This window comes from Salvelinus fontinalis, chromosome 15 (genome assembly GCF_029448725.1).
Source record: "Salvelinus fontinalis isolate EN_2023a chromosome 15, ASM2944872v1, whole genome shotgun sequence".
In the NCBI taxonomy this organism is placed as follows: Eukaryota; Metazoa; Chordata; class Actinopteri; order Salmoniformes; family Salmonidae; genus Salvelinus; species Salvelinus fontinalis.
In genome coordinates, this window is record NC_074679.1 from 27,370,489 (window position 1) to 27,386,605 (window position 16,117).

Genomic DNA, 16,117 nt, shown 5'->3' on the forward strand with positions numbered 1-16,117 from the left:
AGTCATTTTTCCAACAATTGTTAACAGACAGATTTTTCACTTATAATTCACTGTGTCACAATTCCAGTGGGTCAGAAGTTTACATACACTAAGTTGACTGTGCCTTTAAACAGCTTGGAAAATTCCAGAAAATTATGTAATGGCTTTAGAAGCTTCTGATGGGCTAATTGACATCATTTGAGTCAATTGGAGGTGTACCTGTGAATGTCTTTTAAGGCCTACCTTAAAACTCAGTGCCTCTTTGCTTGACATCCTGGGAAAATCAAAAGAAATCAGCCAAGACCTCAGAAAAACAATTGTAGACCTCCACAAGTCTGGTTCATTCTTAGGAGCAATTTCCAAACGCCTGAAGGTACCACATTCATCTGTACAAACAATAGTACGCAAGTATAAACACCATGGGACCATGCAGCCATCATACCGCTCAGGAAGGAGACGCATTCTGTCTCCTAGAGATGAACGTACTGTGGTGCGAAAAGTGCAAATAAATCCCAGAACAACAGCAAAGGACCTTGTGAAGATGCTGGAGTAAACAGGTACAAAAGTATCTATATCCACAGTAAAACGAGTCCCATATTGACATAACCAGAAAGGCCGCTCAGCAAGGAAGAAGCCACTGCTCCAAAACTGCCATAAAAAAGCCAGACTACGATTTGCAACTGCACATGGGGCCAAAGATCATACTTTTTGGAGAAATGTCCTCTGGTCTGATGAAACAAAAATAGAACTGTTTGGCCATAATGACCGTCGTTATGTTTGGAGGAAAAAGGGGGATGCTTGCAAGCTGAAGAACACCATCCCAACCGTTAAGCACTTTGGTGGCAGCATCATGTTGTGGGGTGCTTTGCTGCAGAAGAGACTGGTGCACTTCCCAAAATAGATGGCATAATGAGGGAGGAAAATGATGTGGATATATTGAAGCAACATCTCAAGACATCAGTCAGGAAGTTAAAGCTTGGCCACAAATGGGTCTTGCAAATGAACAATGACCCTAAGTATACGTCCAAAGTTGTGGCAAAATGGCTAAAGAACAACAAAGTCAAGGTATTTGAGAGGCCATCACAAAGCCCTGACCTTAATCCTATAGAAAATTTGTGGGCAAAACTGAAAAAGAGTACTAGCAAAGTCTAAAATAGGATAGAAGTATAGGAGTACCTTGAATAACTAGTCCAATATGTTGGTATGTGAAATGCAAGTTTTGGATTGGAATAGTTCAAGAGGTAGTATTGCTGTGGCGCACCACACATACAGGCCAGGTGGACCATTGAATGCCAAGACACGTGCACCTGGATGAATATCCGCCACCAGATGAGTGTTATTACACAAAATGTACCCTGTTAATAAATTAATGAAAAAGAGTCAAGTGATCAAATCAAGCAGCTGATTTAAATGACTTCATAGACAAATCCTCAGTTGTATTTAAATTAGCTTATTGTAATGTTGTGATGTCAGGGTATGATATCGCTTCCAACTAGGATTTTGTAATGGCATTATTGATATCATAGATCAAATAGTATGATGAATAAGGAAATTACCATTTGAAATGCTGTTCACAGTTCTAAATCATAACAAAAGCCAAGGAGAAAAGAAACTGTATTTATTTGTAATATAAATACAAAATGTATCACCTTGTGATAGCTTATACCACTGAACAAAAATATAAACTCAACATGTAACACGTTGGTTCCATGTTTCATGAGCTGAAATAAAATATTCCAGAAATGTTCCATATGCACAAAAAGCTTATTTCTAAAAAAATGTTGTGCACAAATTTGTTTACATCCCTGATTAAACAGCATGAACATTATACAGGTGCCCCTTGTGTTGGGGACAATAAAAGTCCACTCTAAAATGTGCTGTTTTGTCACACAACACAATGCCACCGATGTCTCAAGTTTTGAAGGAGCATGCAATTGGCATTTGTCCACCAAAGTTGTTGCCAGACTTGAGTGTTAATTTCTCTACCATAAGCCGCCTCCAACGTAGTAGAATTTGTCAGTACGTCCAACCGGCCTCACAACCACAGACCACGTGTATGGCATTGTGTGGGCGAGCGGTTTGCTGATGTCAACGTTGTGAACAGAGTGCCCTATGGTGGCGGTGGGGTTAAGGTATGGGCAGGCAGGCATAAGCTACGGCCAACACGATTTTATCAATGGCAATTTGAATTCACAGAAATAGCGTGATAAGATCCTGGGGCCCATTGTGAGGCCCATTTTTTTTAAGGTATCTGTGACCAACAGATGCATATCTGTATTTCCACTCATGTGAAATCCATAGATTAGGACCTAAAGAATTGATTTCAATTGACTGATTTCCTCATCTGAGCTGTAACTCAGTAAAATATTTGAAATTGTTGCATGTTGCATTTATATTTTTGTTCAGTATGTCAAATAATACATATAATGTACAGCGAGTATACAAATCAGAACGATATTTGAAAGTAACAATAACAGACCAACTACAATGTAAACAGTCAATATATACTGTAGGCTATGTGCATATATGACGCCTGCGCCAAAAAAAAAAAAAACGGTTCAACCGGTCTGCCATCGAAGGCATAATACAAAGAAAAATGTATATTCAAAAAAACATCCGTGTTCATCTTAACCAGTACACATATGTATAAACAAAAAATACAGCTCTGACTGTGCCTAGGGGCCTGAGAGATCTGCCATGTTGCCTTGGAACGGTGGAGTATTGCTCACCAAGCTACATTTAGCCATTTATTCAATTCCATTTATTTATAGTGATAGTGGCTGGGACTATGGGGCCCTTAATGACAACAACAATAACAAAACAAAAAATCTAAACAATGCATTTAACTGCCAGCACAAAGTCCAATCACATTGGGTCACCTTTGTGTTTAAAGGCTCTCTGGCTCCAGGCAGGAGTGCTTAGCTGGTTCTCCTCTAAGCCAAGAACCCAGGGGTATTGAAGTACTGCTAGCTGGCCGGAGTGGAGCTTCACTGTAAACTGTAACTGTGACACTGCTGCTCTGAGCCCTGTGACATCACTTCCCCTCCAGGTGCTCCAGCAAGGGGTTGGCTTCGCTTTCAGGGGTCTTGACGCTGTCTGTTCTTACGATGCACGTTGGGCGGTGGTGATTCAACATGATGATCAGCTGCTGCCGCTCATGCTTCAGCTCCTCGATCTGGGCTTTGAGGTCAGAGTTCATCACTTCTAGTCTCTCTGATTCCTGAGACATAGGGTGCATGAGGAAGGAAGGACAAGATCATTACATATTCTTAGAAGACTGGAGATCTATACATTTCATTTAAGAAAAACCTCCCTCTCACCCTTTGTAGATAGTCTGTCCTCTCCTTCTTTTTGTTTCTACAGCGTGCTGCTGCAACTTTGTTTTTCTCTCTCCTTCGTTTCCTCCTGTCCTCTTCCTCATCTCTCTACATTGAGGGGAAATGCAAAAATGCTTTAAAATAGAACTTAAGGTGAAAAATGGACCCAGCAATTATGGTTCAAGTGTGGGAAACCATCTAAAAGCAGATTGTTTGTTTTAATGATAATTCTGTCCACTAGGTGATGCCCTTGGTCAACATTAAGTAGATACTGAAGTCCCTCTGTGCTCTGGGAAATAACATTGCCTATGTTTTCTACAAATTTCTGTGATGGTTAGAAAAGTCAAAACATCAAAAGAGTGAGCCTTAAACAGTAAAATGAACTGAAAGATGTCTGAATTTGAACTTCTCACAACATTTTCAAGAACTAAAACAACTTTCATTCTCACCTCTGTTTTGATGTTAAGGGGCCTCTTCCCTAGCTTGCCCAGGAAGTGCAGTGGAGAGAGCATGGACCCCAGTTCCCGGAGGTCGTCGTATTTGAGCTGGTCAGTCAGCGTGGTGGAGGGGATCCCTGCCAGGGGACCCAGGCTGGGCAGGGAGCCCGCTGTCACCAGGGGATCTGGGATTGGTCCCGGCATCATGTTAGACCCGGCTGTGACCACAGCTTATAGGGAAAGGGACAAATGGATAGGAAAATACATTGAGAAGAAAATAAACAACACATGGTTTGAGATGTATGATTCACCATTCACCATTTCACAGGGATACTTGCCTGACGACTCAACCTGAATTTAATTCCGCTGCTCTACTGATCGCTACATACATTCAGTCTGAAACTACCATCCTACAAGTCGTTTGTGTGACTTGAAAATTAGGGGCGTTGTACAAAATAAAATTATCAGCGATTGGATCGTCTCTAACAAATCTAACCAGAGTATCAAAGTTGATAACGTCATCATGAAGACCAGCTCTGGCCCAACCCATCGGTTTCTGGGACCAATCATAATGGTCAGAATGTGTTCACATTCTATAAATTGTCAAAGAGGGAGAAGAAACTTCCGTTGGCTTCAGGCAAAAGCTATACCAGAGTTAAATATCTGAATACATTTTACCACAAGCATTCACATCTCAAACCTGCTTGTGGTTTTGGTATAGAAGACAGATCATTAATTGCTCTACTTCCATTTAAGTCTGCTAAAGGGCTTGAAGGGGGCATTTCCCAGGGTGCACCTGGTCTCCCTGGCAGCCCTCTCTAATGAATTGTTGGCCTGTTACAGAGCAGGAGGCCGAGGCTGTCTCCCATTAGGACATTTTATTATTTCATCTCTTTTTTCTGGAATGTATGTATACTCCCATTTACATAGGTCTTGGCAAGGATCTACGTTTTTCTTTTTCATTCCCGAGGAGGCCAAGAGAGAAGCACATAGCCCTGCACAAAGGTAGACTCAGACACATTCCCTTTATCCCAAGGAGAGCTGCAGCCAGCCCTTGCCAAGAAACACCCGTTGCCCATGTTTCCTCCATATGAGTTATTTTCTCCATATCAGGGAAGTGGAATGTGGCTACGGGTGCTCAGGACAATGTAGCTAACCCTGGTCCCCTGATAAAGGTTCTTCGTCAAACCCTTCTCCTTCTATTTTGTCTGACTAAACTGACACTATACAATATCTACATCAACACTACATTGAGTCTTCCCTGTAAATCTGTTTTGTTTATAACTGTAGTAATATACGTTGTGCAAAGACATCTGCCTTTATTCCCAGGTGAGTAGCAAGTAATTAATTTGGTAGGATGACAGATACGGTATATTACACTGTAGCTCACGTAACAGAGTCTCAAAAGTCTGTTTAAACAGAAGCATTGTACATTTTTACATCTATAACTGTTTGAGAACACCTTTCTTGATTCTACTCATTTTTGCCTCACTCAGCCAAATATTCAATGTAGAGGTTGGCATGAAAATCAGCAAGAGCTAAAATCAAAGAGAATGTGCCTGGAGAGAGGTAGCCAGGGACAACAGCTAGCTACATCAACTCTCCGAGCCAAAGAACGCTACAGACAAGACGGCTGTCTGATTTCATTTGCCCACACTCATTCACATTTCCCACCACATTATAGATGGAATTGGATTCAGAGGCACGTGTGAAAATAAATACTCACTCACAACCCCACCAGGTCACCACTGAGATACAATATTAATAAAGAATCATAATAGTTTACCCATTTGCGCTGAATGCACAGTATTCTTCCAAAATCTCAAAAAATAAATGACTTATGGGCCCAGCAGGATAGGCAGAGTGAATGATGAGGAAAAATAAACAAAACAGAAACAGTGTTCCCTTTGTTTGAACGCTAGCAAGAGTGTAACACAGATACCAACTACACACCAGGATACATTGATACAGGATCACCTACACTGATCTCTGACCTTACCCCCAGAACATGTAAATACTGAAGGTTTCCTTCAATGTCTATACAGTCAGGATCTATGCTGTCTAGTTGTACAATGTTGAGTTCCAACAAATGGGACCCAGGCAAAGTAGGCCAATAACCTTATTCTGGGCACGGTACCAAGACAAGTGATTTGAGGTTTTTGCATGTTTGCATGCAAGTGTGTAGCCTGTTTCACTCCACAATACTCCATCCCTATCTACCTGACCCCTTCCTCAACCACCTCCTAACTGCCCCAATGTGCAGCGTTAAATCTACCAACAGCTGCCATTTGGCCTCCTTTTGCAGCTAATTATGTTCAACAAAGTCACTCCTAAATCATTACTACTGCACAGATACAACCCAATTTGGCTTTACAGATGAAAATCTGGTCCTCTCAGTTTACATAACATAATAAATATTGGTATGTCTCAGCAAAACCGCTGCTTTACCTTATGTGCAAAACGTGATTCCATGTTTGCTGTGTGGTGCACATTTTGATTGTACTGGATTGAAACACTTTTTAAAATCTATAAACACAAGCAAATATCCATAATTTTGTCTCTGCGTAAAATTAGTTACAGTTCCACAGTTCCTCAACTCAAAAGTACTAGGCACAAAAATATGAAAGTAGCATGTGGGACTCCTCTGGTATTATAAGATAACAGCGCTGTTATGACTTTAGTTTTGAAGCTACATGGTGACAAAGACCTTTGTGGTGGCTTTAGTAGGGTAACCCCCCCATAAAGATAAATAATCCACTTGTTTAATTTTGAATAAAGCAGTAACATTTAAGGTGAATGTGTTGCTTGAAGGTTTTATTTCACTTAGCCCTGCATGTTGGAGCTTGGAGACTTAGATTCTCACTGTACCCTGCAATCACATCTGCAACCCCTGTACATGTGACTATTTAACACTCTGAATCTGAAAAAACAAAAACATAAGAATGTACTTGGTGTAAAAAATGTAAAATGAACAATATGCAAATATCTTCAGAGCACAGTATACAGTGCCTTCAGAAAGTATTCACACCCCTTGACTTTTTCTACATTTTGTTCTGTTGAAGGCTGAATTTAATATAATATGTATGCACAATACACCATAATGTCAAAGTGTAATTATGTTCTCAGAAATGTTTACAAATTAATAAAAAATGAAAAGCAGAAATGTCTTGAGTCAATAAGCATTCAACCCTTTTGTTATGGCAAGCCTAAAGAATTTGCAATAATAGTGTTTAACATGATTTCTAAATGACTACCCCATCTCTGTATCCCACACATACAATTATCTGTAAGGTCCCACAGTTGAGCAGTGAATTTCAAGCACAAATTCTACCACTAAGACTAGGGATGTTTTCCAATGGTTCGCAAAGAAGGGCACCTATTGGTAGATGGGGGAGAAAGCAGACATTGTATATACACTACAGTTCAAAAGTTTGGGGTCACTTAGACGTTTCCTTGATTTCCATGAAAACATACATGAAATTAGTTGCAAAATTAGTAGGAAATATAGTCAAGACATTGACAAGGTTATAAATAATTATTTTTAATTGAAATAATAATTGTGTCCTTCAAACTTTGCTTTTGTCAAAGAATCCTCCATTTGCAGGAATTACAGCCTTACAGACCTTTGGCATTCTAGTTGTCAATTTGTTGAGGTAATCTGAAGAGATTTCACCCCATGCTTCCTGAAGCACTTCCTACAAGTTGGATTGGCTTGATGGCACTTCTTACGTACCATACGGTCAAGCTGCTCCCACAACAGCTCAATAGGGTTGAGATCTGGTGACTGCTGGCCAATCCATTATAGACAGAATACCAGCTGACTGCTTCTTCCCTAAATAGTTATTGCATAGTTTGGAGCAGTGCTTTGGGTCATTGTCCTGTTGTAGGAGGAAATTGGCTCCAATTACACGCTGTCCACAGGGTATGGCATGCCATTGCAAAAATGGATTGATAGCCTTCCTTCTTCAAGATCCCTTTTACCCTGTACAAATCTCCCACTTTACCACCACCAAAGCATCCCCCAGACCATCACATTGCCTCCACCGTGCTTGACAGATGGCGTCAAGCACTCCTCCAGCATTTTTCATTTTTTTCTGTGTATCAAATGTTCTTCTTTGTGATCCAAACACCTCACCCAACTTAGATTTGTCTGTCCATAACACTTTTTCCCAATCTTCCTCTGTCCAGTGTCTGTTCTTTTGCCCATCTTAATCTTTTCTTTTTATTGACCAGTCTGAGATATGACTTTTTCTTTGCAACTCTGCCTAGAAGGCCAGCATTCCGGAGTCGCCTCTTCTCTGACGTTGAGACTGGTGTTTTGTGAGTACTATTTAATGAAGCTGCCAGTTGAGGACTTGTGAGGCATCTGTTTCTCAAACTAGACACTCCAATGTACTTGTCCTCTTGATCAGTTGTGCACCGGGGCCTCCCACTCCTCTTTCTATTCTGCTTAGAGCCAGTTTGCGCTGTTCTGTGAAGGGAGTAGTACACAGCGTTGTACGAGATCTTCAGTTTCTTGGCAATTTCTCGCATGGAATAGCCTTCATTTCTCAGAACAAGAATAGATTGACGAGTTTCAGAAGAAAGTTATTTGTTTCTGGCCATTTTGAGCCTGTAATCGAACCCACAAATGCTGATGCTCCAGATACTCAACTAGTCTAAAGGCCAGTTTTATTGCTTCTTTAATCAAGACAACAGTTTTCAGCTGTGCTAACATACTTGCAAAGGGGTTTTCTAATGATCAATTAGCCTTTTAAAATTATAAACTTGGATTAGCTAACACAACATACCATTGGAACACTTGAGTGATGGTTGCTGATAATGGACCTCTGTACGCCTATGTAGATATTCCATAAAAAAATCTGCCGTTTCCAGCTACAATAGTCATTTACAACATTAACAATGTCTACACTGTATTTCTGATCAATTTGATGTTATTTTAATGGACAAAAAATGTGCTTTCTTTCAAAAACAAGGACATTTCTAAGTGACCCCAAACTTTTGAACGGTAGTGTACCTTTGGGCATGGTGAAGTTATTAATTACACTTTGGATGGTGTATCAATACACTGAGCAACTACAAAGATACAGGCGTCCTTCCTAATAGAGTTGCTGGAGAGGAAGGAAACCTCGGATTTCACCATGAGGCCAATGGTGATTTTAAAACAGTTACAGAGTTTAATGGCTGTGATAGGAGAAAACTGAGGATGGATCAACAACATTGTAGTTACTCCACAATACTAACCTAAATGACAGAGTGAAAAGAAGGAAGCTTGTACAGAATAAAAATATTCCAAAAATTGCATCATGTTTGCACTAAAGTAAAACTGCAAAAGAAATGGCAAAGAAATGTACTTTTTGTCCTGAATACAAAACGTAATGTAAATATTGTACAATCCAGGTGTGCAAAGCTCTTAGAGACTTACCCCAAAATACTGCCAAAGGTGATTCTAGCATGTATTGACTCAGGGGTACTTAAGTAAATTAGATATTTCTGTATTTAATTTTCAATTAATGTGCAAACATTTTAAAAATATATATTTAATTTAATCCATTTAGAATGTATGCTGTAGTCAAGGGGCAAGAATACTTTCTGAAGGCACTGTATCCTCCTGACTGATGACTCTTTAATCAAACTAAATATACTTCTCTGCATCTCTGATAAAAATCTGGGTAAAAGTACATTCAGTAACCTAAAAGTCACTGAATTGTTGCTAAATGAAACTGTTTATTAGAAGCCATTGTTTTGGACTAGGCTACGTGATAAATCGAAGTAAGAAAAATATTTAGTGTAACATAGGCAGGCCTACAGTGTGAAATCAAATGTAAGTAACATTGTAATACTACATTGATACATTGTCAAAATTCCATCACGTTATTGTAACACTCTTGAAATCCCGTAGTTACAAAGAAGCAAGAAAAGCGAACCTCGGTTAATAATGATACACTTCTGAGTCATCATGACTCATTTTTAAAGCGGAAGTTATTCTTCAGTAAGGCATGCATGTTACGTAACTGACTTTTGCAGTGATGAAACGAAGACACTCGAGCAAATACATCTAAGACAAGTGCTAGATCAATGTTATACTACATGTTATGAAGGATGTTCTTAATAAGTCATATTCGTTCAGGACCAATAAAGTTGTAGAGAACGACTTGTTTATTGGGTTGAATAAACGTGTAGGACTGCAACCTTGCAAGCGTGCATCCTAAACAAAAGAAAAGCATTGGGTGTAGAAGTTATGTCTCGCGAATAACGTTTATAATATCCATACATTTTTACAGTACAGTGCTGCCCAAACCAAAGAGAACGAAAGAACGGGATTGCACAAATGCAAGGATTGTGCACAATGATCCACTAAAAAGTTAATGGGCTGCTCTGCTCACACTGGCAACTCATCCAGCGTGGAGCCCCAGTGTAATCAATGTTTCTCGACTACGAAGCTGTCTATTACCTGACTTTGATTCCGAGTGCAACAGTTGTCCTTTCTTCTGGTCAGCTGAAGGTCGACAGTAGATTTTAAAAAGTGGAAATCGTTGCATCGGCCCGTTTAAATAGTTAGCTCTATCTGGGAGGATTTGGGAATGCGGAAATTATCAGTTATGCCAACTAGACGTTAAAGTGGGGGGAAGAAGTGGGAAAATCCTATCCGCTCCTCCCCTAGAAACCAGAAAACAAACCACCCCACTGACCCAGTGCAGAGCAGGATAGACCATGTTGTCAGCCCACACACCTCAATTGGGATTCGCTCTTAATACCTGACAATATTGCCTTTTATAAACACCATTCTTGTTTAATTCACTCACACTCTCACTTTCTATTCCACACACAGAAAAAGGACACACAGAGAGGAGAGAGAGACTTGTATCTACTTTTCTACAATAATTAACAAGAGGACCTACTAACAAGAGGAACATCCAAATCAAATTCAATGCGAGTTGTTTCCATAGTGAAAAAAATATGAACGCAACTTGCAACAATTTCAACGATTTTACTGAGTTACAGTTCATTGAAGGAAATCAGTCAATTGAAATAAATTATTTAGGCCCTGATCTATGGATTTCAGATGACTGACGACTGGCTCAGCCATGGGTGAGGGCAACCAATCAGAATTAGATTTTCCCCACAAAAGGGCTTTATTACAGACAGAAATACTCCTCAGTATTGGTCTCATACAATCCAGCAGGTGAAGAAGCCAGATGTGGATGTCCTGGGCTAACGTGGTTACATGTGGCCTGCGGTTGTGAGGCTGGTTGGACGTACTGCCAAATTCTCTCAAACGATGTTGGAGGCGGCTTATGGTAGAGAAATGAACATTCAATTATCTGGCAACAGCTCTTGTGGACATTCCTGCATGCTCCCTCAAAACGTGAGACATCGGTGGCATTGTGTTGTTTGACAAAACTGCTAATTTATGAGTGCCATTTTATTGTGCCCAGCACAAGGTGCATCTGTGTCATGATCTTGCTGTTTAATCAGCTTCTTGATATGCCACACCTGTCAGGTGGATGGAATATCTTGGCAAATGAGAAATGCTTACTAACAGGGATGTAAACTAATTTGTGCACAACATTTTTTTTAAATAAGCATTTTGTGCGTATGGAGAATGTCTGAGATCTTTTATTTCAGCTCATGAAACATGGGAACAACACTTTACATGTTGCATTTATATTTTTGTTCAGTAGATTTTCTGGTGACCATATAATTTGTCTTATCTGAAAAAAATATATACATTAATTGTAAAACTCAATGGAGTGACACTAGCTGGTATGAGTGATTTAATATTTAGTAATCAATAAAGCACCCAACATCACTTTGAATTAATATTTAATTTGAAAATGTATCAATCAGCAATTGATGCTCATTTTACTTTTTTAATTTGACAAAAAAGTCAAAATCGAAGGTAAAAAAATAACTTTTCATAATTTACATCTTGATAAATATAGCACTGGATGTTTTCATTGAAAACTCTAAACATTGTAACAATGAGGTCAAATCACAGTTGATGACGTTGAGGTATGTACCTAACGAGCATGGATGTATACTTGAACTTTAACACAACATTCATAGCTATTGATATACTATTCCCATTGAAGCACAAAACCGTACAGTCAATTCCACAATACAGCATAGATCTAGTACCAGATCAAACATATATGAAATATGACAATTATTTGGAATTCCTCTGCATGCGTTTAAAAACAGAACATACCTAATCCCTATCAGTAAAGTGTATAGCCATGCTCTTAGCTATATCAATTGTATCTGGAAGAAGTTTATACTTGCTTAGTCAAAAACATTTCATGAGTGTAATAATAAAACTGAAGTGCTGAAACCACAGCAAGTCTCTGATAGCCTATCACAGTCAGGAAAACCAACTAAAGTGATAAACCAATCAACTCCCTCTGCTTACATTATAAGGCCAACAGGGTTGGAGAGTTGAGGATATCAACAGATTCAGCCTTGCCCCCTCCACTTTTGCAACCGTCAAACCCCACTCCAAGGGAGTCGAGATCGGGACAGGAGAATGTGAAAACGGACAGGTAGCTGCTACATGTGGGGGTGGAGGTCACAACAGGAGTGCTCAGGGGCTCTAGGTCATTAGACACAGATTTGTACAGGGTTTCCCAGTCCGTAACCCCAAGGGAGCCACTCAGGTCAATATCTGGGACAGAGTGGGCAGTCTCTGTGGGGACTTCCTCCTCCATGCTGGGCAGCAGATTGTCCAGGAGACCCTCCTTCATGTCCAAAGAGGGCTCAAGGTCGCAGATGTTCACTTCAATACTGGCACAGAGTAGGATGTTGGAGTTTCCAGAGATGGCTGTGGACGTGTCATTGAGGATATCCATGTCCTGGAGCGAGGGGGCTTCCTGAGCACTGTCCTCAGGGAGTTTACCCCCCTCTAGGCTGGGGGGGAGGTCTGGAGACCTACTGGGCTCCTGGAAGATGGAATCCAATTCTTCTGTCATTTGGCACACAGGTTTATGAGTAGCGAGGACAAATTCCAGTCTCTCTTTCTCTTTGAGGAGGTTGGCTATCTCTGTCTGCAGAGCTGCTTTGTCTTCCTCCAGCTGATCAGTCTCCTTCGAAAATATCCCCAAAAAATAACACAGGAAATCTAAATCATAACCATAGATTACTGTTTAAAATTATGGTGCTGTGATTTATAAGGGTTAACTTACAGTTTGCAGTGAATCAGTGAGTTCCCTCCGTCTGTTGCGACATTTGGCTGCAGCCATTTTATTTCTCTCTCTCCTCACCCTCTTCTTCTCTTCTTCCTCTGGAGATAACTGTGGGGTTCAGAGAAAAACACTTGCACCTTGAAGAATCAGTCCATTTCATCTCCTAATATCATACATTCCGTTGCCAAATCCCCTTCTGGAGTGTAGCAAGAGCATCTTTCTCTGCAATGCGTCTAAAAATAGACCATTGTTGCAGACTCGCTGTGACCTGAATACAAATGGACTGCCTGAGCTCAGCACACAGTCAAATACACTGCTTTTGGCGAGCATGCACTGCTGCTGCTGCTGCTGCACTGTTAATATTGATTTAGATGTTTACACAAGTTAATGTTTTTTGTTTGATTTACAATCAGAAAAGTGCTCTAACCTGCTCGGTTTTCCCCTTTCTGCCAGTGTTTTTCCCCCTGCTCTCGCCCGCTTTGGGTGTTGACTGGTGAGAGCTCTTTGCTTCATTGGTTTGTTTGCTACTCAGAGATGGGGAGAGAGACGTTATAATGGTCGGCTGGACCATCCATAGCAAATCCGGGGTTGTGGAAATTGCAGTCACTGTTGGAACAAATGAAGTGGCTGGTATATCCATGTCTGGGCAGAGCTCCTGCAAAGTGATACAAGTTAATTCACCACTGATGATTTTTTTATATCACAATTAGCTTAATTATTTTACTGCAAAATGTGTCATTAAACACATTTTATTCTAATAACAGAGACATAAGGCAATTACCACATTCAGATTGGGGATGTCTGTGACTCTATGCTGTATTGTCATGGCATGTGCTATGTATGGGTTCTCTTAAAATATATCTAGCCATCTAAAAATAGTCTCCTCTGGATCGATATTTGACTTTATCACTGTTACTGACGTCAACACTGACGCAGAGATGTTGTGGAGGCTCCTGAATGGATTTATTTTTCTCAATGAACTGCTGCATCGACATGCTACATATTTGGTCTGAGGACGTGTAAATCATAATATACACAATTTTCATCCTCTCTCACTGTGGGGTGTTGCATTTTCAATATCTCACGCTTCTGGAATAGGAAGGATAATATGGTAGAATAATTTAACCACCCAGCATTTTCGAAAAATACATCAATATCAATGATTTCCTATTAATATTTCACACATATTAATGTTAATAAAGATTACCACTGATAAATGATGAAAGTCAACCATATTTCAATTAATAATCATTGACATCGTTGCTTCTGAATATTATACATCATTGCATCACAGGCATCACCACTTGATTGATTCATACCTGTGCATTACTCTCTGATGGCGAAGCTGAGGAGCTGGAGATAGAGTCGTCTTGTGTCTTCTGATAGTACTTCAGGGTGTCCCCAACAGGAGATTCAGTGCTACAGCGAGACATTGAATCGAAGTCAGAGTTGAGAAACATGTCTTAAAATATCCTTAGCTAATAGAATAATCACCCTTCTCGTCAAATTGATTATTTCAGCAGCTTCTATTCCAGGTTTATACCTGGTAACTGATAGACTCGTGTGCAAGCCCCTCCTTTTATATTCTGACAGACTTTTATGAATGAACGGAGGCTGTACCATCTCTATGGAGGGGAGCCACTGGACAATGAAACACACATTTTAGCATATTTTAGATAAACATTTGCCAAATACTCAATATCATCGCCGAGTTGCTCATTATTGTCATTTACCCTCAGGTAATTATATTACATTTTTTTCAAATGTATTTATTCAACAAATACCAGAGGAAAGTGTCATGTGTAGCATGCCCATTCATACATTCAGACACACGGACTGTGCTATTTCTTTGGTGCAAATAACAGCACACTTCAATTTCCCTATAATGCAGGTGTCTCTATATGTTTTACAGCTCACTATACATGACATTTGGCATATCATTACACAATAGGCTCCCTGCTTAGAATTACTTTAAAAAATGTCTATATGTTTTATTATATTATTTATTAACATATAATATGTTTTATTATCTGCTGCCAATGACTTATTCCAGTCATTGGCAGCAGAGAACTGTAAGGAAAGGCGGCCAAAGTAGTTGTTGGCTTTGGGGATGACCAGTGAGATATACCTGCTGGAGCGTGTGCTACGGGTGGGTGTTGTTATGGTGAACAGTGGGCTGAGATAAGGCGGAGCTATACCTAGCATAGACTTATAGATGACCTGGTACCAGTGGGTCTGGCGACGAATATGTAGCGAGGGCCAGCCGACGAGAGCATACAGGTCGTTAGTGGTGGGTGGTATATGGGGCTTTGGTGACAAAACGGATGGCACTGTGATAGACTGCATCCAGTTTGCTGAGTAGAGTATTGGAAGCTATTTTGTAAATGACATCGCCAAAGTCGAAGATCGGTAGGATAGTCAGTTTTATGAGGGTATGTTTGGCGGCGTGAGTGAAGGAGGCTTTGTTGCGAAATAGGAAGCCGATTCTAGACTTAATTTTGGATTGGAGATGCTTAATATGAGTCTGGAAGGGGAGTTTACAGTCTAGCCAGACACCTAGGTATTTGTAGTTGTCAACATATTCTAAGTCAGAACCGTCCAGAGTAGTGATGCTAGTTGGGCGGGTGGGTGCGGGCAGCAATCGGTTGAAGAGCCTGCATTTAGATTTACTAGCGTTTAAGAGCAGTTGGAGGCCACGGAAGGAGTGTTGTATGGCATTGAAGATCGTTTGGAGGTTTGTTAACACAGTGTCCAAAGAAGGGCCAGATGTATACAGAATGGTGTCGTCTGCGTAGAGATGGATCAAGTAATCACCCGCAGCAAGAGCGACATCATTGATATATAACAGATAAAAGAGTCGGCCCGAGAATTGAACACTGTGGTACCCCCATGGAGACTGCCAGAGGTCCGGACAACAGGCCCTCCGATTTGACACTGAACTCTATCTGAGAAGTAGTTGGTGAATCAGGCAAGGCAGTCATTTGAGAAACCAAGGTTGTTGAGTCTGCCAATAAGAATACGGTGATTGACAGAGTCGAAAACCTTGGCCAGGTCGATGAAGACGGCTGCACAGTACTGTCTTTTATTGATGGCGGTTATGATATTGTTTAGTACCTTGAGCGTGGCTGAGGTGCACCCGTGACCAGCTCGGAAACCGGATTGCACAGCGGAGAAGGTACGGTGGGATTCAAAATGGTCAGTG

The 16,117-nt window shown here is 40.5% G+C and overlaps 1 protein-coding gene across 6 annotated transcripts; it reads right to left on the bottom strand.

The window, feature by feature from the left end:
- Window positions 1-1,582: 1,582 nt before the first annotated feature.
- On the bottom strand, window positions 1,583-14,498 carry LOC129811671 (jun dimerization protein 2-like). 6 transcript variants are annotated; one of them, XM_055863166.1, is made up of 4 exons: window positions 12,916-13,334; window positions 3,746-3,963; window positions 3,300-3,404; window positions 1,583-3,199 (listed from the first exon to the last, which is right to left on the bottom strand). In XM_055863166.1, the coding sequence occupies exons 2-4, from the start codon at window positions 3,938-3,940 to the stop codon at window positions 3,014-3,016; spliced, it is 486 nt and encodes a 161-aa protein (XP_055719141.1). In that variant the 5' UTR covers window positions 3,941-3,963; window positions 12,916-13,334; the 3' UTR covers window positions 1,583-3,013. The 6 variants fall into 6 exon arrangements, with proteins under 6 accessions (XP_055719141.1, XP_055719140.1, XP_055719136.1 ...); XM_055863165.1 differs by lacking the exon at window positions 12,916-13,334 and adding an exon at window positions 10,188-12,151; XM_055863161.1 differs by lacking the exons at window positions 1,583-3,199; window positions 3,300-3,404; window positions 3,746-3,963 and adding exons at window positions 11,544-12,816; window positions 13,343-13,570; window positions 14,235-14,498 and having other exon boundaries at window positions 12,916-13,023.
- Window positions 14,499-16,117: the final 1,619 nt, after the last annotated feature.